The 27057-nt window shown below is 39.0% G+C and overlaps 1 protein-coding gene across 7 annotated transcripts in view; it reads left to right on the top strand.

The window, feature by feature from the left end:
• Window positions 1–26199, top strand: part of dmxl1 (Dmx like 1) — a 66870-nt gene extending 40671 nt beyond the window's left edge. For 5 of the 7 annotated variants that reach the window (XM_008418251.2, XM_008418246.2, XM_008418249.2 and 2 more), the window contains exons 34-51: window positions 2047–2168; window positions 4718–4975; window positions 5122–5318; window positions 5420–5568; window positions 5786–5871; window positions 6008–6209; window positions 6979–7096; window positions 7438–7500; window positions 10194–10280; window positions 13036–13154; window positions 13474–13621; window positions 17041–17101; window positions 17525–17652; window positions 19698–19775; window positions 19896–19987; window positions 20386–20438; window positions 21125–21342; window positions 25005–26199. In XM_008418251.2, coding sequence (XP_008416473.1) covers window positions 2047–2168; window positions 4718–4975; window positions 5122–5318; window positions 5420–5568; window positions 5786–5871; window positions 6008–6209; window positions 6979–7096; window positions 7438–7500; window positions 10194–10280; window positions 13036–13154; window positions 13474–13621; window positions 17041–17101; window positions 17525–17652; window positions 19698–19775; window positions 19896–19987; window positions 20386–20438; window positions 21125–21342; window positions 25005–25235 — 2410 coding nt within the window. In that variant the 3' untranslated portion in view covers window positions 25236–26199. The remainder of the gene's footprint in view (window positions 1–2046; window positions 2169–4717; window positions 4976–5121; window positions 5319–5419; window positions 5569–5785; window positions 5872–6007; window positions 6210–6978; window positions 7097–7437; window positions 7501–10193; window positions 10281–13035; window positions 13155–13473; window positions 13622–17040; window positions 17102–17524; window positions 17653–19697; window positions 19776–19895; window positions 19988–20385; window positions 20439–21124; window positions 21343–25004) is intronic. The other 2 variants (XM_008418252.2, XM_008418253.2) reach the window with 2 other exon arrangements.
• Window positions 26200–27057: the final 858 nt, after the last annotated feature.

The following is a 27057-nucleotide window of genomic DNA, read 5'->3' on the forward strand; positions in this document are numbered from 1 at the left end:
CTGGCCTGAGCCTCATGAACAGCATATGACGGCACAGTTGCATCACATGCTTTGAAAAGAACAACATCGCCTGAGTATTCATCCTGCTTCACACAGCTGGACCTCTCTGTCTTTGATTTCACCACTGCTGTCTCACATATAAAGCATGGGAGAGGTTGCTGCCATGATGTATTTTCTGTTACCATGGCGATCATCGCGGTCTATATGATTAGTTTGCTGAAATGATCTGTACTGACAGATCCTCCTGTCAGGATTTTTAAACACGAGCGTTTAAAACCTTCACAATACAATGCTTTGCACCTTTTCTCCAGAGTTCTGCATAAAACGGTGCAAACTCTACTTTATGTAACCAAGGTTGACAAAGTGTTAGCTCCAGGCTGGTGTCCTGCCTGCTCCCATTGCTTTAATCCCTTATCGGTCTCCAGGTAATTCTTTCAACAAGTTTCTCACTTCCAGAGCGATTAACCTTCACTATAAATCCAAATTACTACCTCGTCACAAGTAACCCGACTGTTAATATTCGAGCCAGAACATTTGTGTCAGTTCATCCACAGTGTATGAACTGAATGATTTCAAGGGCTGTTGGTGCTGAATAATAATTAATAAGGCAGCAACACGGCTGCTGGTAACAAGGACGTGTTGCATAATGGGAGGATAATACACACTTTCAGTTGAAGTAAAGACTGCATATATAACTGATAAGTATTTTTTTTACTGGGCTTTTGCAAGAAATGGATAAAGAGATGCAGGAGTATGACGGGCACTTGTCTGTTTAGATCATGTGGAGTATAAATTATGAAAACTTTGAGGATGCTTGTTGTCATTCTTATTGTAAATGCTTAATTATGTTTTTTGGTTCTTTTGAATGTGGGGGTGGGGGGCAGCATTGTTTATTTAAGAGGCGGATGCACCATAGTTTCCAATCAGGTTGACAAGAACGGAGTCGGATTTAAACTTCAGATGAATTCCTATGCGTGGGAGGCCATTTTTAAAATAGCCCATTTGGCTTAAAGCTGTGCTGCTTTGTGTGCTGCTGTCATGGTTTTGTAAGAATCCTCCATGATGTTTACAGTTGCATGAATGCTTTACCAGACTGGAGCTTAAAGTCACTGTAGAAATGAATTGGGTGTGTCATGTCTTAAGGAGAAAAGCTCTTTTCTTTCTTACTATTAAAGTTCTCCCCCCTTACTTATTTAGCTTTAAGTAGGTCTCAAATTGGGTAAGTTTTGTCAAATTTAAACACCATGTGTCATCATTTTTACTATTCAGTTGTGTTTGCGATCATAGCTGATAAGTTTGTTTTCCGTCTCCAAAATTGAGAAGTAGTGCAAAGCAGCTTGATTTTTTTTTTCTTGCTCCAATGCATAACCCAGTGATCATGAACAAAAATAATATTGTCCCAGTCCTGCAGCTTCAATAAGAGTTCATAGAAAGAAGATTTATATTGTCATTTATCCAGTGAGGTGGAAGAAGTCAGGAGAAAGAATGTCTGGGAACTATTGCTTAGAGACATAACAAACTGGCAACCTACACAGAAATTTAAAAATATTATTGGTAAGCCCAGACTGTTTGCATTTCTCCACTGTAATAAAGGACCGTTTTTGACAAACCAATTTAAAAAACCAAATAATTTTTGATTCATTTCGGACAACAGTGTAACTCTTGTGTGCATGAGCCAGCTGTCCCCAGAGTACCCTTTTCCACATAATAAATTGATTTTACTTGTGAGGATTCCACTACAGTAATGTAGCCATTTTAAGAGCTGCATTATTGCTGTATATATAGCCTTGTACTTTATACTACTGCCAAATATCTCAATCAGGAGAAATGCGTTAATTGAAGGTGGAGCAATTAGAGAGCATTTAAAGATTTAGTCATTTAATTTGAGGAGATAAACAAATGTGATGTACTGTCAGAATTGTATTCTTATCCATTTTTTTCTCCGTTTACCTTTCAGTTATACATTATGCATAAAACACAAATGTTACTTTGGAAGTTTTATCTTGAATTGGTCCATTTCTTTTTTTTTTTTTGCTTCTCTGACAGCCATGTGAACCATTTCACCGGGACTGTGTATCAGAGTGTTTTACTGTCTCAGAAGCAGGCGGTGAAAACCGTCGGCTTGGGTGAGGCTGTTCAGCCAAATACTTCTCCTGCTCAGTGGCCTGGTAAGTCCCACAGATTCAACTTTCAGCTCAGTTTAAAATAATATTTTAACGTTTTTTTCTGTTTCAGCAATTTAAAAAAACTACTTCAGCACCTATTTCTCTCCTGGTGTGGCATTTCATCGCATACATTTCTCACATCTGTACAAAATGATCTTAGCTTTATTGGTATACTTTGTAAGAAAATAAATGGGTTTGCCCATCAGGATGCAATTTAACTATAACTTTTAGACATTCAGGTTTTTCTGGCTTGTATTTTATTTAGCTGTGGTTTAGTGTCATTAACGTCTAAAGATGAATAAAGGAAAATGGCACATATTAATAATATATCTAAATCAGAAATTATATCCCAAAATTCTTAAAACTCATACTAATACTTTGATGACAGAAACTTTAAGTTGCTTCTAAATGTTTAGTCTGTGTTGGCTTTGCTACAAGTTTAGTGGAATTAAACATATCACCAAATACAGATAAATGCACAACAAGGACTCCAAAGGCTGGTTTTGTCTTAAAACTGTATTTTAAAGTTGCATATCTGCTTTGAAAACCAATGGAAAGGTCAACTGAATCCAGAGTTAATCAATGTTTGAGTTTTTTGACTTGCTATTTAAACTTTAGTTTTGGGCTATCTATTCACTGTGATTGTAGAGAATATAGCAATAAACATTTATCTCTCACTGAGTAGATTACATGTTTAAAGTTTCAGTATCTTTCTTCTCAGTCTTTTTATTTGAAGTGGAAACACTGAACTCTAGCACAGTGATTTGATACATTCCAGCAGATATAATAATGGACCGAGCGAAGTGAATTATTAGCGCTGTCAATATTTTCTTTCCCCATATGAACAATGAACATTGAGGTTATGACATTATTAAAGCAAAACTTAAAGGATGTCATGAAAAGATTAGTTTTTGCTTACTCTGCAAGTACAGAGGAGAATTTAGAGTAAACCAAGCAATGTTTTAGCAGAAATGTTTATTCTCATCAGACACTGCAGGCTGTCAGTGTGGATGTTTTATTGTTGCATTAATTATTAAAGATCTTTCTTTGCTGCTGTCCGTCTTTTTAATAATTCATTGTGTGGCAGTTGACTGTACCGACATCAGACCTTCTGATCTCCATTTGGATTTTATTTAGATTTAAATGTTGTCTTTGAGCTGGAATCATTTCTGCATAAATTTTTTATTCAGTCTCTCTGGCTTGGGATGTGTCTGCTGTCGTTTGTTTGTTTTATTTATAGATGTTTGGTGGTGGTAATTTAGTAACATACAGCAGAAAATTCTCAGCGGTATTAAGAAATGTTTCAGCTTAAGAGAAGCCAGTAATAGCTTCCTGTTGATGTTTTAATGACATAAACTATCCTTATTTTATGTGTTGGGAACAACCATTTATAGTCATTTTAAAACCCTATTTTGTTCTCACACATTGATCCACTGCTAAGATCTAAAGCATTTCTGATTAAAACACACAATATTACCAACATAAAAACTTTTACTAGAGCATCCCTTTTTTTAAATCATGTGTTTAACATGGACATATTTGTCCTTGGTGCAATTTATTGGATTTAAGGTCTTTCTTGCTGCTGTTCTGCATTACTGATTTGCTTTAGGAGGGAGCAGAAGATTAGGATGGTGGCATCCAGCCTCAAATACGTAGTGGTCATCAGTTAAGACGATCTAAATCAGTGGTCCCCAAACTTTGGCCCGCCTCCACATTTGGTCCGGCCCCCTGAACAATACCAGAGAGCATTCAGATTTTTTTTTCATGTATTGTATTTTCTGGTTCATATGTGGATTTTTCTTCAACCACCAGGGGGCTCTTTAGCAGGAAGTGTGTCCTGTAAACTGTGGGTGTTTTGTTTTGCATGGCGCATTGCTGCCATCTGTTGGACTTTTAGGGAACTGCTTGACTTTTATGTTATTTAGTCAGTACGGTTGTTTGCTAGTGGTAGAGCAGATGAACACACGTGTTTGTATTCCAGGTCGAATTCTTCGACGCAATGCCTGTTAGTAGCAGCTTATACTTCAAAACAAGCCTTTATGTTAACATATGAGGAATTCATATGTTAAAGTTACTTTCCCTTAATGGAATATATACTAGTCAGTCCCAGTGACCGTTTCACTAACGGTTTTTGTCCTTGTGCTTTCTGAGTAAAAATCAATCGAGAAATCCATTCAACAATTTCCGGCAGCGCAGGTGATAAATGTGTAACACTTTATCTGTTACAAACTGACTCCGGCCCCCCACCAGAGAAGGGAAAAGTTATGTGGCCCTCACAGGAAAAAGTTTGGGGACCACTGATCTAAATGGAAGTAGAAACATGTACAAATATGTTTGACTACTGTAATGCTTTAAAATATTTCCATTGATTGAGAGGGGCATAGTTAGAAAAATATACAATTATGAAATGGATACTGTTTCTTTCTAAATTAATCCTTTTATCAACATGTCCTATCAAAAGTAATTTAAAATCTAAAAGATTTTGTGCTGTTTTCACAAAAATGCTTAAATTTTCTTCCCTTTGCAATTTTTCCATTTTGTTGTTTCTCCAGGTATCGCCTCTCTTATTCGCCTGTTGAGCTCTGCAGGTGAGGAGACCCAGCCGGGCCTGGCTGTGCTGCTCTGTGAGATCCTGACAGCAGTCTTCCTCAGTCTGTTTGTTCACGGCATGGCCACACACTCCAGCAACGAGCTGTTTCGCATCGTGGCTCACCCACTCAACTGCAAGCTTTGGATGGCTGTGTTTGGAGGAGGCGCCCGTGTCCCTGTCATGGACAAAGCCAGCAGTCCAGCAAGAACTCCGCCTACAAGTGATTGTTTTGCACTTTTTTTGGCATAGAGGCTAAATGAAACGTAGCTTCTTCAAAACAGATTATGTGTGGCTTAGTATTGTTTTTGTTTTTTTTGTTTTTTGATTGGTTGAAGCATGTTTAACACTTACTTTTTTTTTAATCAGCCTCCCCAAGTGGGTTGGACCGGAAACCACGACGATTCAGGCTTCTGTCATCCCGCAGTGGATCCAGGGAAGAGTCTGGAATTGAGCGTGAAGGACCTTGCAGTCCTAAGATCGTAGTGGAACAGGAAGCGACCTCGATTTTTAAAGAGGATTTTGTTCCTCCAGATCTCAGTATTTGGGATTATTTCATAGCCAAGGTAATCTGTAATCTACTGCACAGACAACAATGAGCAAAAACTCATGGCTCTTCTTGCTCCTGCAACTGATTTCTTCTTGCCTCTGTCCTTCCGCCTCTCAGCCTGAGCTGCCACCGTCACAAAACAGAGTTGAGTATGACTCAGAGGAGAGCCAGGACAGCCAGGATGAAGATGATGAAGACCTTGAATCTGAAGATGTGTTTGAGCCCAACGTGCCACAGAAGGAGCATTCAAACCATAATTCATACAGGTGACATAATTTATACATACTCTGTGTACTGTGACTCATCTTCCCCCTCAAAACAAGACTCTTAGATTAATCCTGAATGTCTTCACCGAGCCTCGTATTTCTCCTTTCAGTTGTTTCCATTGGAGCTTCCTTGAATTGCTGCTCCACATTCAGCTTGAACACCACATGACGTCCCTCCATAACAATCTGATTTGTCATGACTTCTTTTCTCTTTAAGCTGGTGTTTGATGCGCCTGGCAATGGTACAGCTGGTGTTGGTCAACCTCAAGTCTTTTTACCCGATGGCAGGGTATGATCTGTTGGGTAAGCGCTAAAATACTCTGCATGCTAAAACAAATAACATCCAGGATGGAGATGAGTGCTGCCCTACTTCATTCTGCCTCACTCAGCTAATCTTGTTGCTGCCTCCTTTGTGTGCGGCTGCTTTTTTTAAACACAGATTTGCCTGTGGCCTCGCCTCTGTGTCACGCTGTGCTGAAGACGCTGCAGCGATGGGAGCAGGTGCTGCAAAAGCGGCTGGAGCTGTTCGGCGGCCCTCCGGCCAAGTACATCTCCACTCACCTCCAAGACGAGATCCCAACTTCTGGCCCCGCCCTGCTCAGACACAAAGCTCTGTTTGAGCCATCCAACACCCCTTTCAGGTACCATCGTTTTATAGGTTGAACTAAAATGATCAATGTCTTTTTTTCTTTTTTCTTCTTTTTTTTTAAAGGCAGAGAAATCTGAGTTGATTAAAGCTCTAAAAAATCATCAGAATTGACTGAAACAAGACATTTCCCCTGAAGTATTGTTTACTTAAGCTTTCATCTCTTTGGAATTTGAACTGTGTAGAACATGAACCTCACCTATATATAGCACGTCATGTCTCCCCTTTACGTATAAAATCCAAAAAATCTGTACTTTCCCACTATTTCTGGAAAAGGTTTGTGATAAACTACTGCTGCTGGCTCTGAAATATATTCTGGCTTTAAACCTCCTACTGTTAGTTTGTGGTACACTGAAATGTTAAGAGTTATTCCTCTTGAAAACGTTTCTGCCCTTCGGGGGGAAATGAGGATTCGATTCTCGATGTTCGGTCTTCCCTGCTTATTAATTTGCCAGATGATTTGTCCGCTGTTGAAGGGCTTCGTTGTTTTTAGGGTGTTCTCAGGCAATTTGGAGGTGAAGACAGAGGATGAGAGTTTGCTATTGTTTTAGGGTTTTTTTTGTTTTTTTTTACGTATAAAATATTTTTTTATTTGTTTGCTGTTTCTGTTTTTTTTCCTTTTCTCCCCATCTTTGTAAGCTGTATTTTGACAGAGGTTTTAAATGTGATTTTTTTTTTTTTTTGTATTAGCTTTGTGCTACTAATTAATCATCACTCAGAAGAATGTATATGTTGTACTCTAACACTCTTATTATTTTTCCCAGAAGCAGCCACCACTCAGTACTGCCAGTGAAGCGTTTATGGCAGTATTTGGTGAAACAGGAAGAGGTGCAGGAGACTTTCATTAGGAACATCTTCACCAAGAAACCAGGCACAAATCAGGTGCGTCACATTTAGTCTACAACCTGCTGCATGAGACACGCTTTATTAACCCTCACTAAGTAGCATATTTACCACAGTGCATCTGCATGAATCCCCAGTCAGATGGCATCATTAAATCCATGTTAATGCCTTTGTGCTTTTTGGGTGCTGCATGCAATCCACATGTATCATAATTGCCTTCATTAGCATGTTCATGCTTCCATTTTGTATGCAGATAATTACACGCTGAGCTAATAACATTACAGTAAATCAAAGTTTGTGTATTTGCATGTTTTATCACTGGTTGTTGTGTGTTTTGTTTGTGCTGGTCTACCCTTTCACTGCTCCCCCAATCACTAAAGTCGGTTGAGGACCACACTGACAGTATGAAATATTCAGGAGTGGAGGAGGCAGGAAACAGTCAGGTACTGCTACTTATTGATCAATGATTGCTTATGATGTGGGAGTGGGATGAGTGAGATGGACTTTGGTTTCAAATCTCAGAATTTTTTGCAACACTTTTATTAGATCAAGATGAAATGCTTGCTTTAAAATCTTTAACCCAGGATCCACAGATCAACTGTTTTATGGTCCAGTGCAGGTCAAGCTCAAAATTGTCTGATTTTGGTCACTAGCAAAGGATCTTGGTCATTTCTGGTCCTTCGCTTTATTAAAAAAGCAGTGTTGCAACAGGTTCTGAGAGATGTGATAATTAATGTAAAAATGAAATTAAGAAAAACCTCTTCTCTGCGTTTCAAAGTCCAGCTTTGAAATGCAGATTCATTAGAAAAAAAATCATGCAAATAAAAGAAAAGTGTCTTCAGCTGTAAAGTTTTTCTGATGGGGCTCCATGTTTATCAGCAGGCTTTTACGGAGCACAGTGTGCTTCTAAATATAGCACCCAAGCTTTGCGACTTGCAGAACAGAACATTTTATGTAATTCTTTTAACACTAAGATGTGTATGGCATGCTGCTGTTCACTTCTGTAAATGTAACACCTTATGTAACGCACGTCATGGGTTTAGAGTTTGAATGGTTCAAGCAGGGGTGGCAATACGCATACGTGTTCAAAGTACTCATCTCCTTTTAAGTTGCAAAAGTGACCTCTTTAATCCAATTTTAAATGATTCTGACAGAATTACAGTATGTGTATTTTTAGGACTATGAACTCTGAATGTTGCTGTCATGAGTTTGAGATTAATCTTACATTTACCTGCCTCAGTATTAATGTGAATGGGAGGCATAAATTTTAGATCAGTCTGTAAACTGATGCTTTACAGATGATCTGGCTTCCACCATGAGAGCCGGCACATTGTAGGTACTCCATTTGGTTCAGTTTTAATTAACCCAGTCTCTCGGAGGACACCCTATGAAGCTGAACAGCTTCACATTAATGGGCTCAACTCTGTCGCAGTGAATCTGCATCCTGCAGAGATTATGTGCTAGAGAAAATGGCAAAACACCATATTTAGATTTCTACAGGTCAAGTTTTGTTTGACTCTTTGAAAGAAAAGGACGCAATCTTTTCCTCCCGACTGAATGCGCAGAAGACTTTAATTCAATCTCGACTTGAGTAACTTGGTCGTCAAGTTCTAGCTTCTGTGTCCAATGTGCAGAGCTGCAGAAGAGCCTGCAGAACCGTACGCATCCCACCGGACCACTCATCGCTCCAGGGTCTTTTTCCCTTCTGCTCTCTACTAGCCAGCATTTACTTACCGAATCTTTCAACTCCCTTTACCTTTTATGTGTTCATGTTCCAGTCAAAAACGTTATTGTTTTTAATTGGGATTTAAATGATTGATCAACACAAAGTCATGCATAATTGTGAAGTAAAAGGAAAATGATAAATGAGGTTTCAAAATTTCTGTACATAAAAACCTTGCAAGTGCTTTGTACATTTGTGCAGAACCACCTTTACTCTGATATCCTATTATATATTGTTCTCAGAAGTCAATATTGTCCATCTTTGTGTAATTTAATCTCAGTATAAACTTTAGAGTTCTGTGAAGGTTTGCTTAAAGACCAGAGAACAAAAACCGGTCAAGGAGAGGCTAATGGAGAAGCATAGAGCAGGATGAGGCCATAAAACAATATCCCAAGTTCTAAACATCTCTGTTCAATCCATCAACTGAAAATAGAAGTAGTATGGCACTACTTCAACCCTACAAAGACCCGCTCATCCACATAAATAGACAATAATCAAGTTTAAATATTTTGATGCCAGATGAGTCCAAAACTGAATTTATTTGCCTAAATAAAAACATTTTTTTGTATGAAAAACATTGCACACATTTTCCTGAATACATCATCTCTTTGGTGAAGCATGGTGGTGGCAGCATTATGCTATCGGGATTCCTTTACAACTGGTTAGTTCATGGGAAGGTGGGGGCCAATCCTGGAAGAAAACAAGTTAGAGGCAGCAGAAGACTTGAGAGGAGGTTCTGCTTCCAGAAAGACGGTTATGGTAAACTGATAATTAATGTTATTTAATACTAGCTACAATTCATGGGTTAGAATGGCCTAGTCGAGGTCCAGGCCTAAATCCAATTGAAAATCAATAGGAAGACTTGACATTTGTTCTTTATCGGTGCTTTCCATCCAATATATCTCCTAATGGTCAGTCTCTGGATGTGCAAAACTAGTAGAGATGTAAAAGGTGGTTCTGGTTATCATTTTTCTTTTCACTTTATAATCTTGCACCACTTTTTGTTGCTCCGTCACGTAAATTCCCAATTAAACACATTGAAACTTTTGGTGGTAATGTGAAAAAGATTAGCAAGTGCGAGTACTTTTTGCACTGTAGCGCTGTAATCGAGCCTCAATGAACAAGAGTTTGGCCTGATTCAGTTTTTCTTCTATTAAACAGAAGCGGGAGATTCTTAAATGCTATAGAAATAAAAATAATTTATAGGATTAGCTTTGCAGATAAATTCTGCTGAACATAACTTGACAAATAATTTGTTCAGCTCTCTTATGTCTGCTCTATAGTTTAAAGGAAATGGAGCAGGGATTAAGGCTGTTATTTGTCTGCAGGAAATATTTGCCAATGTTTCACTTGTAATTACTAAATCTCCATGGTGGTGACATGGTGTGTGTGTGTGTGTGTTACTCGCCACAGACTGAGTCAGATCTGGGCTGCCCCGGAGGCAAAGCACGCATCATCCACAAGGAATCTGACATCATTACAGCCTTTGCCATCAACAAGGTAAACGTCTCGCACTGATGTCACTAAATATTAGAAAACAAGATGAAAAAAGATACAAGTGTTCACAGTTAATTACTTCAGTTGCTTGTTTGGCTGCTTTTGCTCTTTTTTTTTTTCTTTTTTTTTTCTCCATAATATAAAACTTTTTATCAGCGCCATGGAAGCTGATGCAGTATTCGTGATTTGTGTTGTAGCTCTGTCTTTGAAGAAACACGGTTCTCTGTAATGAAAAACTGCTGCAGAAACTTGTTTACTTAGAATTCTAATTATCATTGTGACCAAATATTATGCAACAAACGTTGCTCATTTTGTTACTTCCTTTTGGTTTTTATTTTTTATCTCCTATAGTTAGTGTTTTTATAAAAATGCTAACCATTTCATGCATAGACTAATATTGTGCATAGAGTAAATTTGTTTAGTCATTGAAAGTTTTCATTAGAATTTGTGATAAAACTGAATGTAGAACCAGTAGGTCAGCAGAGACATGGTATATCTGTCTTCTTGTTTATTCAGTTAATATTTTAGCACCGTGTATCTTCTATAGTTTCAAAAAAAGCTACATTTTTCTTAGTAAAATGGGCCAGTAGCCAAAAATATGTAAAGGTACATCTGGAAAAAATTTTGTCACTCATTTCAAAAAGTACAATTTATATTTTAAGATTTGTTACCCGTAGAGTGAAACATTGCAAGCATTTATTTTGTGTAAATTTGATCATTGTTGCGTAGAGATGGCAAAACCCCAAAATTCTGTCTTAGAAAATTTGAATATGATGAAAAAGTTGAATATTGAAAACTCTTGGTGTCAACTTCCTCTTCATGAGACTGTATTGGGAAAACAGATCTTCAGTCAGAGGCTTCTTCAGATCTACTGTAACAGACTGCTACAAAAGATGATTCCTGCCATCAGACATCATTGAGTTACAACAGCATTTAATTTCCATTGAGGATCAATAAAGCGGTTTTGAATTTTATCAGCTGACTAGCTCAAAACACCTGCAGAGGTTTCCTGAGGTTCTCAGAGGTCTCTCAGTCTGGGTGCGAAGTTACGCAAAAGTGGGTAAAACTGACCGACAAATATCGACACCTTCTACAGTGAAGCTACGGCATGAGAAACTGGCTGCTCAGAGTTCTGTATCCCAGCATATTCATAGAAAGTTGAGTGGAAGGAAACAGTGTGATAATAAAAGGTACTTCAGCAACAAGGATGGCTGCGACCTTGAGAAGTTTGACAAAAAATCCAATCAAGAAACTTCACAAGAAATGGACTGAGCCTGAAGTCGGTCCATCAAAACCCGCTGGTCAGACGATTCCTACACCTAGACTACAAATACCGTATTCCTCGTGTCAAGCTACTCCTGAACTAGAGATTGGGTCAGAAGTTAATTGTCTGAGCTACAGAGAAAAACAACCAGACTGTTGCTCAGTAGTCTAATGCCTTTTTTTCCTCAGGTTAAAGTAAAGTTTGGATTTAATTTGGAAATCAACATCCCAGAGTTTGGTGGAAGACTGGAGACATACAGAATCCACGTTGCTGACGTTACCTCAGTCGGTCAAGATCTGAGGCGCCCTGTGATCTGCTGTGTTTTATCAAGTCTGCAGTCAACGCAGCCATCTACCAGGAAGTTTAGTCACTTCTGGTCTCTTCCTCCCAACAAGGTTTTTGGAAAGCTTGTTGGTTTTACTGTCCAGCTGGACTTGGCACCTGCCCACATTGCCAAATGTACCAATAACCTCTTTAATGACCACGTTGTCTCTGGGATTTGGGTCAGATCAGTTTGCTGGCAGTTCCAGAATGTGGTGTTTTTGTCAGGAGGACAATGAAAAACACTAGATCCAACAATCCAGATGAGACAAATGCTGCTGTTATTTCAATCTGGGTTTCCTTAACATTTCAATAGTTTTGCATTGTTGTAGTAATTCATGCTAAATTAGCCCAGACAAGGTATTGACGGTCAAAAACACAAAATCAGACCAAGTATATCTGGTCTAGTTTCTAGTGCAAATATCGTAGCACACTTAAAATAAGACAAAAGTAACTTTTCAGCAAGAAATTGGGGAACTTTTTAAGCCAATAACTCAATATTTATGGAAAAAGAACTAGTTATAAATGAGATAATCTGCTAGTGCAACCAGACATTTTTTCCATATTATATGTTAAAAGGTCTGGTTCCACTGGAAGATTTCACTTATGACTAGTTCTCTTTCATCAATATTAACTTAAAGCAAGTCCTTATATTGTGTACAATTTATATTGTGTACAATATAAGGACCCCTTATAAGGGGCATACTTATATATATACAATACAAGTATGCCCCCTTATATTGTGGGCATACTTTTCAGTAGGTCGACATTTTGATTTGGAAAGGTTTTGTTTTAATTAGCCATGAGCCATTACAATCCAAGTTATCCAAAATAATTAACTAGAATGTATCCCTTTGTGATTAATGCATCTTCAGTTTAATTAAAAAATTTTTTAAAAGAAATATTTTCTGCTTAAGGAAAGACAGGTTTATTGTTCAACACAAGCACAAAGTGTTACTACACACTGTTTGTGTCTACAAGTGACATCTTGATGCTGATGCGAACCGACTTGGATGAGCTCTGGCCAGTAGGGAAGTTGGAGGCCGGGGTCAGCAGACTTGATTAGAGCACATTAAATTTGTCTGATGCAGAGTTTCCTCTGAGACTCAACCTGTTTTCTCCTCTCTTCTTTCCCTTTCTTTCCTCTTGCCCCGTCTTTTGTCTGTCCGCCAGGCAAACCGTAATTGTTTAGTCATGGCCTCCACACATGACATTCAGGAGCTGGATGTGTCATCCATCTTGGCCACGCAGATCTTGACTTGGATCGATGAAGATGAAGTCGAATCCAAAGGGTATGAGAGCAATCCTGCATGTTTGGGCATTTTGCTTATTCACACTGCGCTGGTTTGCACCAGAGGTGACGACAACTCGCTCACTCTTTATTTGTTGGCAGTATTTTTCATTTTAACTCAAATTCGGATTATTTTTCATTTAAACTCTAAGTATAAACGATCATTTTGATGTAGCTGTAGCCTTAAAATATTAATATATTCCTGAATGCAGATGTAGGTCTGTTAATTTGCTGCGTGAAATGAATCCCTAACCAGTCAGGCTATGTCTTGTGACCCATGTCATCTAATTATACATGTCTAATTATTTTTCTCCCTGTAGTGTTGGTGGTGATGACTTCCTGGTGGTCCATGCGCGTGATGACTTTGGTTCGCTTCACGGCACCACTCCGTACACCCACAGCAGCCCAGGCACACCCATCAATGTGCCGTGGCTTGGAGGCCACCAGACCGGCAGAGGTGCAGCTGTGGTGAGTTTCTAACGTTAAAACCAGGCACAGCTGTGAGGCAAATGCACACCGATGAACGCTGCAGGTGTTAAGAATGACAATGGCTTAGTAGGCTTCATTTTTACTTCACAGTATATAAGCTAGTGACGGTGCAATAACAGTTTTCTGTCCCTGATCTGATTAACTATAGATTAGACTTTTGGTTATTTGTCTAAATGTATTAAGAAAAATTCAATCTGTACCATTTTGTCCCAGTCAAATAACTCTACAGGATAGGCTTCATATTCTGCTACCAGAACTTTTATGTGTGAAATGTGCTTAACATTTATTTCTAAATTTGATTTGGCACATCCAGTAGCAGGCTTTGATGAAAACAAGTCCTACTCATCTCTTGAAAATGCTAGGCTAACGTTGGCATGCTTTGTCTCTTTTCAAGGGACTCGTTGATAATTTGCTTCATGAAGTATTTCAGTGCATATCCAGTAAATTATTTGCAGACAAAACTTGCAAGGAAAAAATTCTGCTTTTTTAAACATACTGCTTTGTTTTGCACATCTGAACTTGTAATATCTGCTTTTTGTCTTGCGTTAAATAATACAGACTGCATTTTGGGAATATCTGTAAACAAAACAAGTCGCATGACTCGGACAGGAAGAAACAGTAGCCTATACAATCAGTTAAATGTGAAGATCAGTGTTGACCGTGAAGGGTTTGGAATTCAGTTCCTTACTAATATCATTTGCACAGTTTTGCAAGTTGTGTCTGCAAAAATTACCAACCTAAACACAGGTATTAAAGCACAAAGATCAGGAGCTCTGGGGCTGAAATACTGCGGACTTTGATTATCCAATAAGGGCATTTCTAATAAAAAGAAAAATACTTTTTTAGAATTTTGCATTACGAAAGTAACTTACTCGGCTACAGAACCTTGTAGAGCAACCTAATTACTAGCTTAAATCAACAAAATATGTATTAGACCAATGTAGTTTAAAAAAATTTAACACAAAATGTCCGAGCCTACGTGGTGGCATAATTTATTGCTGCCAAGAATTTATTGATGCATATTTCTCAGTTAAGCTAAATTAACTGGATAAAGGTTATTGAGACAGGTTGAGATGAAAATTCTTTTTATGGATCAATCAATATGAAACAACCCAGTTTTATTCTGATTGTTAATAATCTGAGTTTTTGAAAGTCGTTTCAAAAACCCATTTTCCAAAAAAGCAGTAAAACAATTTCGGCTTTCAAACGGCAGATATGGTATAACTTTATAATAATACCAAGCCCTGCTCTTCTGGAAGTAACTGATGCCTTTTGCTCCTAATCTGCTCTTCTTTGTTCTCAAAGCAAAATCCTCAATGCAGTTGAAATAATTTACATTAATAATTCATTTTCATCTGCGCCCAGTTTGCCAAAAGCATCCTGGCTGCTAACATAAGCTCCAATCATAGACTAACAGAGGAAATGAGAGGTTGTTTCCTACCTTTTTGCTTTTTTGAAGCTGTGATTTCAGCTGGTTTCAATATAAAAAGGCAGGAAGCCGTTTTTTACTCAGACAAGCTTGGCGTTATCATCCGGAAGGGAGGGATTTAATTTTATGGTCTGAATCATGTAGGCGTGAGTCATGTTTGTTGATTTTTACCCAGTTCACTTATTGTTATGCGGACTGGGCAGTAAAATCCTCTCAGGATGATTATGATGTTACAAAGCAGTCAGGCGGTTTGCAGAAGGTTGGAGGAGAAAAAGTTGTGGCTGAATAATGGAATAAAAAATAAAACTGAGGTTAATGTGTGCTTTTACAGAGCCAACAGCTGAAAAGTGGGACAGAAAAGCTGCAGTAGATTAAACTGAAACAATTGCCTAATTCTGTTGCTCAAAGTAACATTGCATATTAGGTTTATGCAACGTTAGTGTCAACAGAGATATTCATTTTACTTTAATTTTCATGTTAACAGCTTTCTAGCTTTATAAGTTATGAATCAGAACTAGAGGATGATGCGATCTTAAAATAATAATCCAAGGCAAAACATGAAAACAAAAGTCACATTATTTGCGGCTGTAGACATGAGGAAAAGAGACGTTGGGAAGCAAACAAATGGTTTGTTACCAAACCTGTGCAGATCTGAATGCTGGATGAGGGAATTCAGTCCTTTGATTCAGGTGTGTTGGAGAAGGGATGCATCTGAAATAGTTGGATAGTTGCTCTCGAGGACTGGACTTGAGCAAACATGCGCTAAGTGGTGTGTAACAACTCTGAACCAGCCCTGAAAATGGATGGCTGTGAAGCCTCAGGGCGTTCTGGAGAGGCTGGCGTGTTGGAAGACATTAAGCTCCCAGCGCATGAGATGCTGTGGCAATTTGTTCTTGAAGTTTGTTCTGTTAGATGTCAAAAATGAGTATAGTTATCCAGGACAGGTTCATCATAAAGAAAAAAAAAATGTGAATACTGCGGAAACAGTTGAATATTGTCTTATAATTTTGAGGTTTATACTTTAATTTACAAAAATGCAGTGATCAGTAATAAAAAAAAATATTTAAACAGAAATGTCAAGCTACTGAAAAATAGATTAATTTCCACTTTGGACCTCTTGTTGCATGAATTACTGCATCAATGCACCATGGCACGGAGGCAATCAGCCTGTGGCACTGCGTAGGCGTAATGGAAACCCAGACTGCCCTGACGGATCTACCATCTTTTGACAACAACCCATAGATTTTCTATGGGGTTAAAAGTCAGGAGAGAGAATCATAGTTGCCAAACCGGGTTTTGGTAGCTTTGGCAGTGTGGGCTGCAGCTAAATCCAGCTGGAAAATAAAATCAACTTCTGGATCTCTGCAGAAGACGGCATGAAGTGCAGTAGAAGTTGGAGAAAACACAAGATGTGAGCCCATGTGTTACCGATATCCTACTTTTTCAAGACAGTGAATTTTGGGGTTTCATTATCTCAAAGCTATAATCATTTCTCCATGTCTAACGTTTCTATGTAATAGATCAGTTTACCTTTGACTGAATAAATATTGAACTTTTCACAATATCATGTTTTGTTTTAGATGTACCTTTATAATTGATCTGTTTATCAAACACCCTCTGTGTTTATAATCCATGTTTCTCTCACTGTGAGTACATGGGTTGTTCTGGTCTATCATCAGCGTTTGTTACCTTTCTAAATTATTCAGCCTGCAAGGTTTTTCCACAACTGTGGTTCATTTTCACCACAGTAATAACCTTAAAACACCGAAGGGTTTTTGTTTTGAAGTCCAAAAAGTTTGCTATGTTTCTGTTTTTCTCTGAGATCCCCCTATGACCTGCACCATCATTCCTAGCAATGCAATTATTCTGACCTTTTTCTTTTACAACAGTATATTTCTCTGCTTTAAAAATAAGTTTAGTTTTCTTGGTTAAGCTCATGTCCACCCCCTCTTTCCTCTCCTTCTCCCAGATGATAAAGAGAAATATCAACAATGTGAGAAGAATGACCTCTCATCCCACACTGCCATACTGTAAGTAGAACTCTGACGTCTGTCAGTAGATCGGAGGAGTCATTGCCTTTATATTAAAAATGCAACAAATTCGTCATATTCTGGTGTGAAAAGCCTCCAGGGGAGCATTACATCACCAGAAATTGTACATATTCTGCAACTGAAATTGTTTTTTTTTTCCTGCTGCTGCTCAAATAAAGATTATGTTAGCTCACTTGGTTGAGATTCTTGTACTTTTTCTCTGAAAACGCAAACTGCGGAGGACAATTCCCAGCACGTCAGGAAAACGCCTCCTGAAGCGTGTATAAATGAACCCCTTCCTTGATCAATTATGGATGGTTTGGGAACTAAACAACGAAGATATGCTGAGATCCATGCACTGACTGACATCTACCTAAAAGATGTTACATCTTCGTTTCTGCTGTTCCTTTTCCTGTTCATCAGATCTGACAGGAGCTCAAGACGGAAGCGTGAGGATGTTCGAGTGGGGTCACTCTCAGCAGATCATCTGCTTCAGAAGTCCAGGCAACTCCAGAGTCACCAGGATCCGATTCAACCACCAAGGGAACAAGGTCACAAATTCACACTCATCCTACTAGAACCACATCTGAAGTTTGAAATGAATCTGATAGAGATGAAGCATAAATATTGCACGGAGCACGGCATGATTTTGTTTTGAATGTCTGCTGTGCAGCCAACATTTTAATTGAATTGCATTGATTAAAGCTCGTCATTTTCAATTATATCCAAGGTTTCAGCTAACAATAGTTAGATTAATTGCCATGTCAACAGAGTACAAGACCGCTGAACTCGGGCATCAGTGCATGACACCATTTTTCTCAAAGAAGGAAGTAGTGATGGCAAAAGCTGCAGCTCTAATTTGTGCTTAGAAAGTTGAGATTTATAAATCTTATAATAAATTGTACAATGAAGTAGAAATCAGGAGAAATGCTGTCTGAGTAGCTTAGAGAACCTAACAAAACAGCACAATGCACAGCAATTTAAAAGCTCAGTCTATAATTTACTATAGTGTACAACCACTTTTACCAAACATTATGATGAAAAACTAAAATTGTGGTTGTATTTAGATGAACGTTGTAGTTTTTCCTCATTGTTTCTCTGATACACAAAGACTCAGGTCAGCACTCCAAACTGCAAGCAGAATCCTTTAGTGTTTTTGTAAAAGATATCAGCAGTCAATGGAAGCAGATACAATTCTCACTTTTCTCCACTAATAACTTGTTTCACTCATGAAGATTTAACTTTGCTATAGTAATGTAGCAGTGGACCCTTTTTAGTCAATCCAGTCAGTTTTCTCTCATGTTTTTCCCCCAAAAAATGACTTCAAGCTGGTGCTGCATGTGCTGCATACTAAATGCAGTTTGTAGAAGAAAAATAGTCTTTGCTCTTGTTATAAGTCATGGATAAACATGCATGAAATATTTTTAAAAAGCATGGTTGCTGTGGGCATTTAACAAAAGTAGCGGGGAATAGCAGTAGTCAAAAGGTGAATTCTTTTTTCCTCATTGGGATTTAATTCCTGTAAATTTGTCTGAGACAGATTAACGCATCAGTTCTGCAGCTATTAAAATGCAACTGGAATGTCTGGAGAACAGGGATTGAGTTATTAAACAGATCAAAAACATCAGCAGTTGTTTTGTGCTAACAAGGGACACAAAGTGAAGCACATGGTAAAACAAAGTTTCTTAGTCTCACAAACATCGACTGCTGGCTCAGAGGTCTGGCTGTGGACTCCGCTAGGGATAGACTTAGACGTCCATGTGACAAATCTGCCATTTTTTAGTCAAAATCAATCAATTTCAGTCTTTCTGTTTTAGAGAGATGTTATCTTGAGCACTCCTTTTGTGTCAGAAAAGTAAAAAAAATAAAATAAAAATTATAAACCTACTTATTTGTTAGAAAAACAACACGACGCCTCACTGTGATTGATTTTGTCTTGCATGTTTCTAATTTTAGGAGATTTTGGCTCCAAGTCATTGTTATATATCTGTTAGGTAATTTGTTGGTACACTGTTATGAAATGGGTCACCATTCTGTTGTATTCAACGATATTTTCATACTTGCCGTCACAAATTTGCCACTCCAGCTCACACCACCGTGGGGAGTTGGTCCTCAGCACATATTGTTACTGAGCTGAATGAAGCCAGCGTTTTGAACTCAGGCTCTCGCCTCAGGCCAATAATTTTCTCAGATGGTGCCTCTCCTGTGCCAGTACTTATCTGCCTGTGCTGGCCAAGGGAGAGAAATAGGCTCTGGAATAAAAGTAATGCAGAGCGAATACAAGCAGAGCACCTCATTTTGGTTATGTAAGCATATCAGCCAGAACATTATGACCACTGTCGGTGAAATTCAGTAACATTACTGATGTTCTGTTGATCCCAGACTCCCAACAGAACCTTCATTTCTTTTTATTTGTTTGTTTCCCCTCAACCTGAATGACAAGTGACTTTTGTGTTGTGTAGAATAATTTTGGCTCAATCTTCACAGTTCTCAGTATCGTGTTGCAGACCTGGTTTTAGGGGTTTTCTTTGTTCAAATAAATTAATGGTGCGGCTGCCTCCATTACTGCAATCTGCTGTCTGTTTGTTTTGTTTAGTTTGGTATTGTAGATGCAGATGGAGGATTAAGTCTCTGGCAAACCAACACCAGTGGGAGCACACTCAAACCGTACCTGGTAATTTATTTATTTATAGTTTATTTATATCCCATTACGGTTGTTATGCGAAATGAATGTTTTGCCGGTTTTATTCTTTTGTCGTTTTTACCGACTCCCTTCTGTGCTCCTCTCTGCCAGACGTTGCAGTGCCACAACAAGACCGCTCATGACTTTGTTTTTGTTGGATCTTCTTCCCTCATCGCCACCGCAGGTCTTTCAACAGACAACAGGTACACAAACATGATCTATTTTCTTTTTGAGCTGTTTCCTATCCTAAATCTGTACTCCCTGTAACTTAAATTACCCTGAATCCTTAATGTCCTATGAGGGTTTTTTTATGTACATTTTGACTGCTGGGGCGATTTGTTTTGAGTTAAACTGTAAGCCAGCCAAGCATCCAGTCCCACATCAGCGTCTGGTCAAAAATTAACCATAAAGATGTTCCTGAACCATATGGAAATCATCAGCTGAAGATGCTAAAGCTGCTGAGGATGACATATTAAATCTCGTCAGTCAGGATTTATTGTGCGATGACAAGAAAGCCAATTCCTTTGACGAAATGGCGTACATAATATCAGATTGTGTGATAAGAAGTGGATCATCATTTGGAAATGTTTTTGCTCTGCAGGAACGTTTGTCTCTGGGACACACTCGTCACTCCTGCAAACAGCCTAGTTCATGGTATGCTATTTTTTTGGTTAGTTATGAATTATTCCGATTTTTTTCTTTTTCCTTAGTTGTAAGAAACAAATAAATTGTTCTCTCAAATATATACAGTTCTGGAAAGAATTAAGAGACCACTGCACTGAAGCCCATTGAAAACTTTGTGGTTATTTAACCAAATATTAAACTCTGAACTCTTCCTGACTTAAAACGTTAATGTTGTTGTCTCTAAATGAATATGAACTTGTTTTCCTTGCATTATTTGAGGTCTGAAAGCACTGCATCTTTTTCATTATTTTGACAATTTCTCATTTTCTCCAACTAAATACTAAATTTTTGCTTGAAATTTTGGAGACATGTCAGCAGTTCATAGAATAAAAGAACAATGTTCATTTTACTCAAACATTAACCTATAGAAAGTAAAATCAGAGAAACTGGTCATTTTTAGTGGTCTCTTAATTTTTTGCAAAAAAAAAAATAAATATATATATATATATATATATATATATATATAATTTTTCCACCTGGTTTGATATTAAGTAGTGTTTTTAGATTTTTCTAACTCAAGTAATCCTTAAAACTCTGCAAATTTGATAGTCATTTAAAGACCTAATTATAAAAATTCTGTTAAAAATAATGCCATTCTGGTTTTAGTCCACATGATTTCTTTCCTGTTTATCCCTCATTTCTTTGTCTCTCGTTAGCTTTCTGCTGCCATGACTCCGGCGCCACCGTGCTTTCGATGGCGCAGCGGCGGCAGCTTCTCGTCACCGGCGGGAGGAAAGGTTGGATCACCATCTTGGAGCTTCCGCACCGACACCAGTGGCAGAGTTTCCAGGCCCACGACTCACCGATTAAAGCGCTGGCTGTCGATCCCACTGAGGACTGCTTCATCAGCGGATCCGCTGAGGGAAACATTAAGGTACTTAAGTGAGCTGATGAAAAGGATCTGATTAGGTGGGAGGAAAGAGTTAAAACCAAGAAAAGGTTAAGTTTTTTTTGGGTTTTAGAAAATTGACCATTTTTAAATGCAAACAGTCATATAGAGACATGAAGCCCTTGATAATGAAAGCACTTCATTTCCTCTGAACAAAGTAAAGTTGTCCGACAGAGAGAACATCCCCGCAGGGCGTCTGGCACCCAGGTGGGAAAGTGTCTGGCCGTCTTCCAGATCGTCAGTCAGATGACGGGCGTTTGTCCACAGGGGCGGCGAGCCCCATCAAAGTCAATGGAAATCAATGTCACTCGATGATTAACCATCTGCTCTGGACAGCAGTGACTGATGGAGACGTATGTCGAAGGTGAAAGTGGGTGGCACTAAAAATAAGGCAGAGGACTTCTACTCCAAGTTTTCGAATGAAGTTTTATTTTTCTTTTCTCCATATCGGGGGTTGGGAACTTTAATCTCCTGACTTGATTAGATTGGTGCTGATTAGACAGATGTTGCAGGATGAAGCCATTGTGCTCTGGTTATGGATCTCTCTGCTCAGAATTCAAATGACTTTCACCCTGGATTATTGCTCGTGAAAAAGCTTCAAAGCGACAAGTGATGCTCCTGATCTGAAGTCATTAATTGTTTATTGGCTGAATGAAAACTCTGTCATTAATCTGCACATGGAGAAGCTCTTAAAGCCCTGCAAGAAAGACCAGCAACTGGGTGATAAGCTCATATATTTAATAGACTTTAATGTATTGAGTTCAGTATGCAGTAACAAAGTGTCAGCAGAAATCAAGCTGCTTTAGAGGAAGGAAATGGGAAATAACCCAACTTAAAGGTAATTTAAGTTAGGTTACAGGTTTGCAGCTTTAACCTAATTTAATGCTACAAACAAGAGCAAGATTTCTCCTTTCGTCTTTAAACAATGACTCAGCTGCTTTTATAATCTGTTGCTCCTTGAATTAGTATTTTTATTGTTTTAAAGAGACGTTTTTTTCTTCTATCAGTTCTGATGCTATAAAGTTCCCACTAGTGTTCTTTTCAGATTACACCCATGTGGTTTCTGTTTGTTTCACTTCCGAAGGGATCATGGGGTGTACTTAGATTTTCCCTGCGATGCTGTTTGAGCCGTTTGAAGTTGAAGCCTTTACTTACAGCATGGTCTTGTGCAGCCATCTGTAGCTTTACTTTATTGCTCCGTTTTGTCCTCAGAGCAGCTGCTTTATTCCTCTGTCAGTCCATAGTTCTCGTTTATGGTTCCACGGTGAGGACAAGAGCTACTGAAGGACATCAGAGCAGAACTGTCCCTCTAAACCTTTAAAAGGCTTTGAAGACTCGTCTCCTCTGAGGGCAGCTACTCTTCTAAAGCCTATAAATTGCTGCTACTCTCATGTTTCTGCTCTTGGACTCTGTCCGTTTGAAAATGTGCTCAGGCTTCCAGCCTTTTTTTCCCCGCTGAACCTGAGCTGCTTTCGTCTTTGATGCACTTGTAAAAGCAGGATGAGGGAAACCAGATTGATCATTTGCTATTAAATATTGTTTAAAGATTTGAAAATGGAGCTGAATGGAGTTTTCTAGCCTCTAAAACTCTGAGACACTGAATTCAAATCCAATGCAACCAATTGCAGAAGTCAAGCCTGCAGCTCTCTGATCGGCCTGTCATCTGAAACCTGAGCAGCAGAGAGAAGAACATCCATCAGAGAAACAGCCAAGAGGCTCCCAGTAACTGGGGGAGCTGCAGGGAGCCGCAGCTCAGGTGTAAGAAGTTTTAGACAGTTTGAAGATTATTGTGAGCCACATGGAGAACACAGCAAACGTAGAAGAATACTTTATTGATCCCAGCCTGAAATTAAATATTGTTACTCATATTAATTAGAGGTAAATAACTTGCTAGATATTGAAAGTTCCAGTTGTGGTGGAGAAATGGGCAAAAGTATTTACTCACAGGTAGGCCTGTTACGATAACAAATTTTGCTGGACGATTAATCGTCTACAGAAATTATTGCGATAAACAATAATATTGTTTCAAGACCTTTTGACAGTGATTTAGTGGAAATCAGTGGAAATCATGCGATATTTATTTTCGCATGTTGCTGTTATTTTCAAAATAACACGCAACACTGGAACTGATAAACTAAATAAACAAAACAACCAAAAACAAAAATAAAATGGATTCTCAGTCTCCATTAACAAAAAACGTACTTGAATAAAAACTAAACAACATAAAGCCAAAGTGGAAATAAATACTGCATTCAACCAAAAGAGTGCAGATTATGAAGTCTGTGTTGCCCTTCAGTAATCACTAGATTTAAATAGAGAAAACGGGCACATCCGACTACCTAATGCAGTAGTTCACACTACACCATTTTTCCCCCTTATGACAATCTTGGATCGTTGGCCGATCTAACCGATCATCCTGTAGTGTGTGGTGTGTTACGGTAGATCGTCGTGGCCGCTCCGATCTAAATCAGGGGATTTCCCCGAGTGGGAGCTTAACGCTGAATGTGACAGGTAGCCAATCAGAAAGCGCGGATTCTCCTCCTGCTTTCTGAGGGGAAATTACGGAGGGGAATCCCAAACAGCTGACACAGCGCAACCCGAAGTCCAGCGGACATCAGAGATGATATGTGGAAACAACATTAATATTTATTTAACGTTTCGTGCAAAGAATATAGAAATGACAAGGGTAGGAACTGGAGCCAAATTGCTACCTCAGTTGATGAACCCGGTAACTTTAAATTTTAAAATTAGCTAACTGGACTTGCAGCCGTTATTTTGTGCCCATGTGGCTGGACATCACACAGCACAACGAACCCGATCGAACCCGATCGAACCGTTATACCCAGGATTTCTGTCGGCTAATGTGTCTCTCAGGGTTTGAAAATGGGCCGACAACTCGTGTAATGTGCGCTGGACATTAGACTAAGGAAATGAGGACGGGAGGGTCAGTGGAGAGCACCGGAGCTGAGCCTTTTTCATTCAGCGTCATCAACAGAAAGAAAAAAAAAGGCAGGAAGAGACGATAAAGACGGTAATTAAAATGATCTCGATAGGTTTTTTTATCGTCCGATTAATTGATTTATCGTTTATCGCGACAGGCCTACTCACAGGACATTTAAAGAACTATGTACAATTAAAATAAGCAAAACTATCCAGGCGGAGATTTGAAACTTGGGCCTTAGGAGCATAAAGTAAGGACAAACGGACTTACTAAGTGGCATTAAATGCCACTTAGTACTATTTGTCATCCAATGTCTTTATAGTCCATGTAAATTTATTGCAAGGTTTCTATAGTGACAAAGATCATTGTCTGATTGAAGGTTCTTATAAAGACAAAACAAGCTTGTAAGTAACTTTGCAGGAAGACGAATAGGAGCTTCTGTTAGGTCAGTAATTCCTTAATATTGATGAAAACTATTTCCACTGGCAGATTATATTAAATATATCTGGTTAAGTGTTATTGATGGTGTTATTGATGGCAATTATTGACCTAATATAATCTCTTATATCTCTCTGCATAGTTATTTAGAAGCTAGGTTTGACTTATTTCAACTATACAAAGATATTAGGACCAGAAACTATCAGAATAACACTTGGTAAGTTTTTACAGTCATTTATTTTGTTCCTGATCTGGTTTTGGCCTCCAGGTGTGGAGTCTGGCCACCCAGGGCCTCCTCCACCACTTCCCCAACGAACACGCCCGCCAGTCGCTGTTCAGGAACCTGGGCACGGGGGTGATGCAGATCGAGGTGGGATCGGCCAGACACATCTTCTCCTGCGGCGCCGACGGGACCATGAAGATGAGGACGCTCCCCAACCGCTTCGCCGCGACGCAAAGCAGCAGCAGCCCAAAGGGCGACGTCAAGTTCTTCATCTAGACGGGAAAACATGGCGGATACGAACGACGCAGTAAAATAATCTGCTGTGATTTTCTTTTTCTTTTTTTTTTTTTTTCTTATGAAATGTGAACCCAAATCTTGTCTCCAATGGCGACCAAGCACAGGAGCTTTTCACAAGTGTTTAAAACTGCAGCTGAGTCGAGCACAGGGTACAGAGGAGATCACGCTCAGCCAACAGGACCGCCGGCTCCCCGTCCACTGAGGAGCTCGTTTTGCACAGAGAGGGAAGCTGGAGACGTCTCGTACAAATGACAGGCGACCCTCTGTGGGAAGCATCGACGTAACAGAATCACATCCGGTCAGAACGCAGCTGGATGTTGGACCGGATCGGACGGATCGTCGGGAGCGAGCAGATGCCAATTTTCCCGTCGCTGGTATCGCGTCACGCTTTTCGCTGGAGCTGCTCTCCAGACGGACTCAATCAGTGGAATGAAGTTGGAGATGAAAGCAGGCGGTCGCCTTTACAGGGAGATGCTTCTTGCTTTCTGACAGATGAGTTGGATAAAACACTAACTGAGCAGTAATGAAGGTCCAAACTGCTTTTAGCTCTGCTGTTGCCAGGCAGTAGCAGCTGAGCAAAGATGATCAGCAGAGATTCGTTCAGACTCGACCAGTCGCCTGCTGTTCTGGTCATTTTCAACCCGCTCTGCAGACGCTTAGTTATTTAGACCAGACATATTTCTGAAGAGCACAACCAGGGAGATGATGACAAAAGTTACGATAAAAAGTGATTTAAAAATTCATTGCAGGCTTTTTCCTTTTTTTCCTTTTTTGGTAATAAATTTGGCTGCGCTAATAATCAGAGATTAACCTTAGAAATAAAGCTGTGAGATCGACTCCTGTAGTTCACCAATTACATCAAGTGGTGCGACTGAATCACTGAGCATCTAATACATGCTGCTAGTCATATTCTCAGATATATTGATGTTTATTGATCCTCTAATGGAACAAAAAATAGAAAACTACTAGTTTTATTTTCCCTATAACTATAAACAATAATTGTCCATCCTTAGTAACAAAACATTACAATTTAATATGGTCATAGATGGGATTTGAGCATTTTTATGACTTGTTTTCAAAATAAATAGAAGTGCTGATATGCAGTAGTTTGTTTACGAGCGTCACTCCTCATCCATCTGGCAGAAAGCAAATATTTCTCTTAGAGGTGAACGCTTCCTCATCTCTGCACCAGGTTCTCTCTATTTGCACATAAGATAAATTAAGCTAATTATATGTAGCGTAATGCATATGACTACAGTAGGCAGGTTGAAGGTAGTAAGGTAATAAAAATAATAGATGCCAGGATGTGTGTTTATCCCAGCCTAAATTTAACCAGTGGTGTTATAATCAACATTAAGTGTCCTTAATCCTCTGAATCTCCTCCTGCCACTCCGGCACAGTGCTTTGGTTATAGTGTTGCACAAAGTAGCTTTAATTTATCAGTTTTCGCTTGTTGTTTGACTCCACAGATTATTCCCTGTAGCAGGAAACTCTGCAGTTGACAATGGAAAAACGGGGGAGACGCAAGGCTCAAATTGGGAAGTTGTTTTAGTGGAAAATCATGTTTTATCCCAAAAAACTGTAATTTCCCCCTCGACCGATGTGGTGTTACTTCAGTCATAGCCTTTGTTTTGTCCAAACAGAGCACGTTTTTCAGGAAAATATCCAGATGCACCAATTTTGGGCCGATTTATTTTCCAATTTTGACCGATTCAGATTTTTTTCTCTCTCTCTCTCAGGACTATTGAATATGAGGAAAAGTGTGCTGCAGGTTCTCTTGTTTTGAATCAAAGAAAGTATC

The sequence above is a fragment of the Poecilia reticulata genome, linkage group LG9 (assembly GCF_000633615.1).
Source record: "Poecilia reticulata strain Guanapo linkage group LG9, Guppy_female_1.0+MT, whole genome shotgun sequence".
Classification (NCBI taxonomy): domain Eukaryota; kingdom Metazoa; phylum Chordata; class Actinopteri; order Cyprinodontiformes; family Poeciliidae; genus Poecilia; species Poecilia reticulata.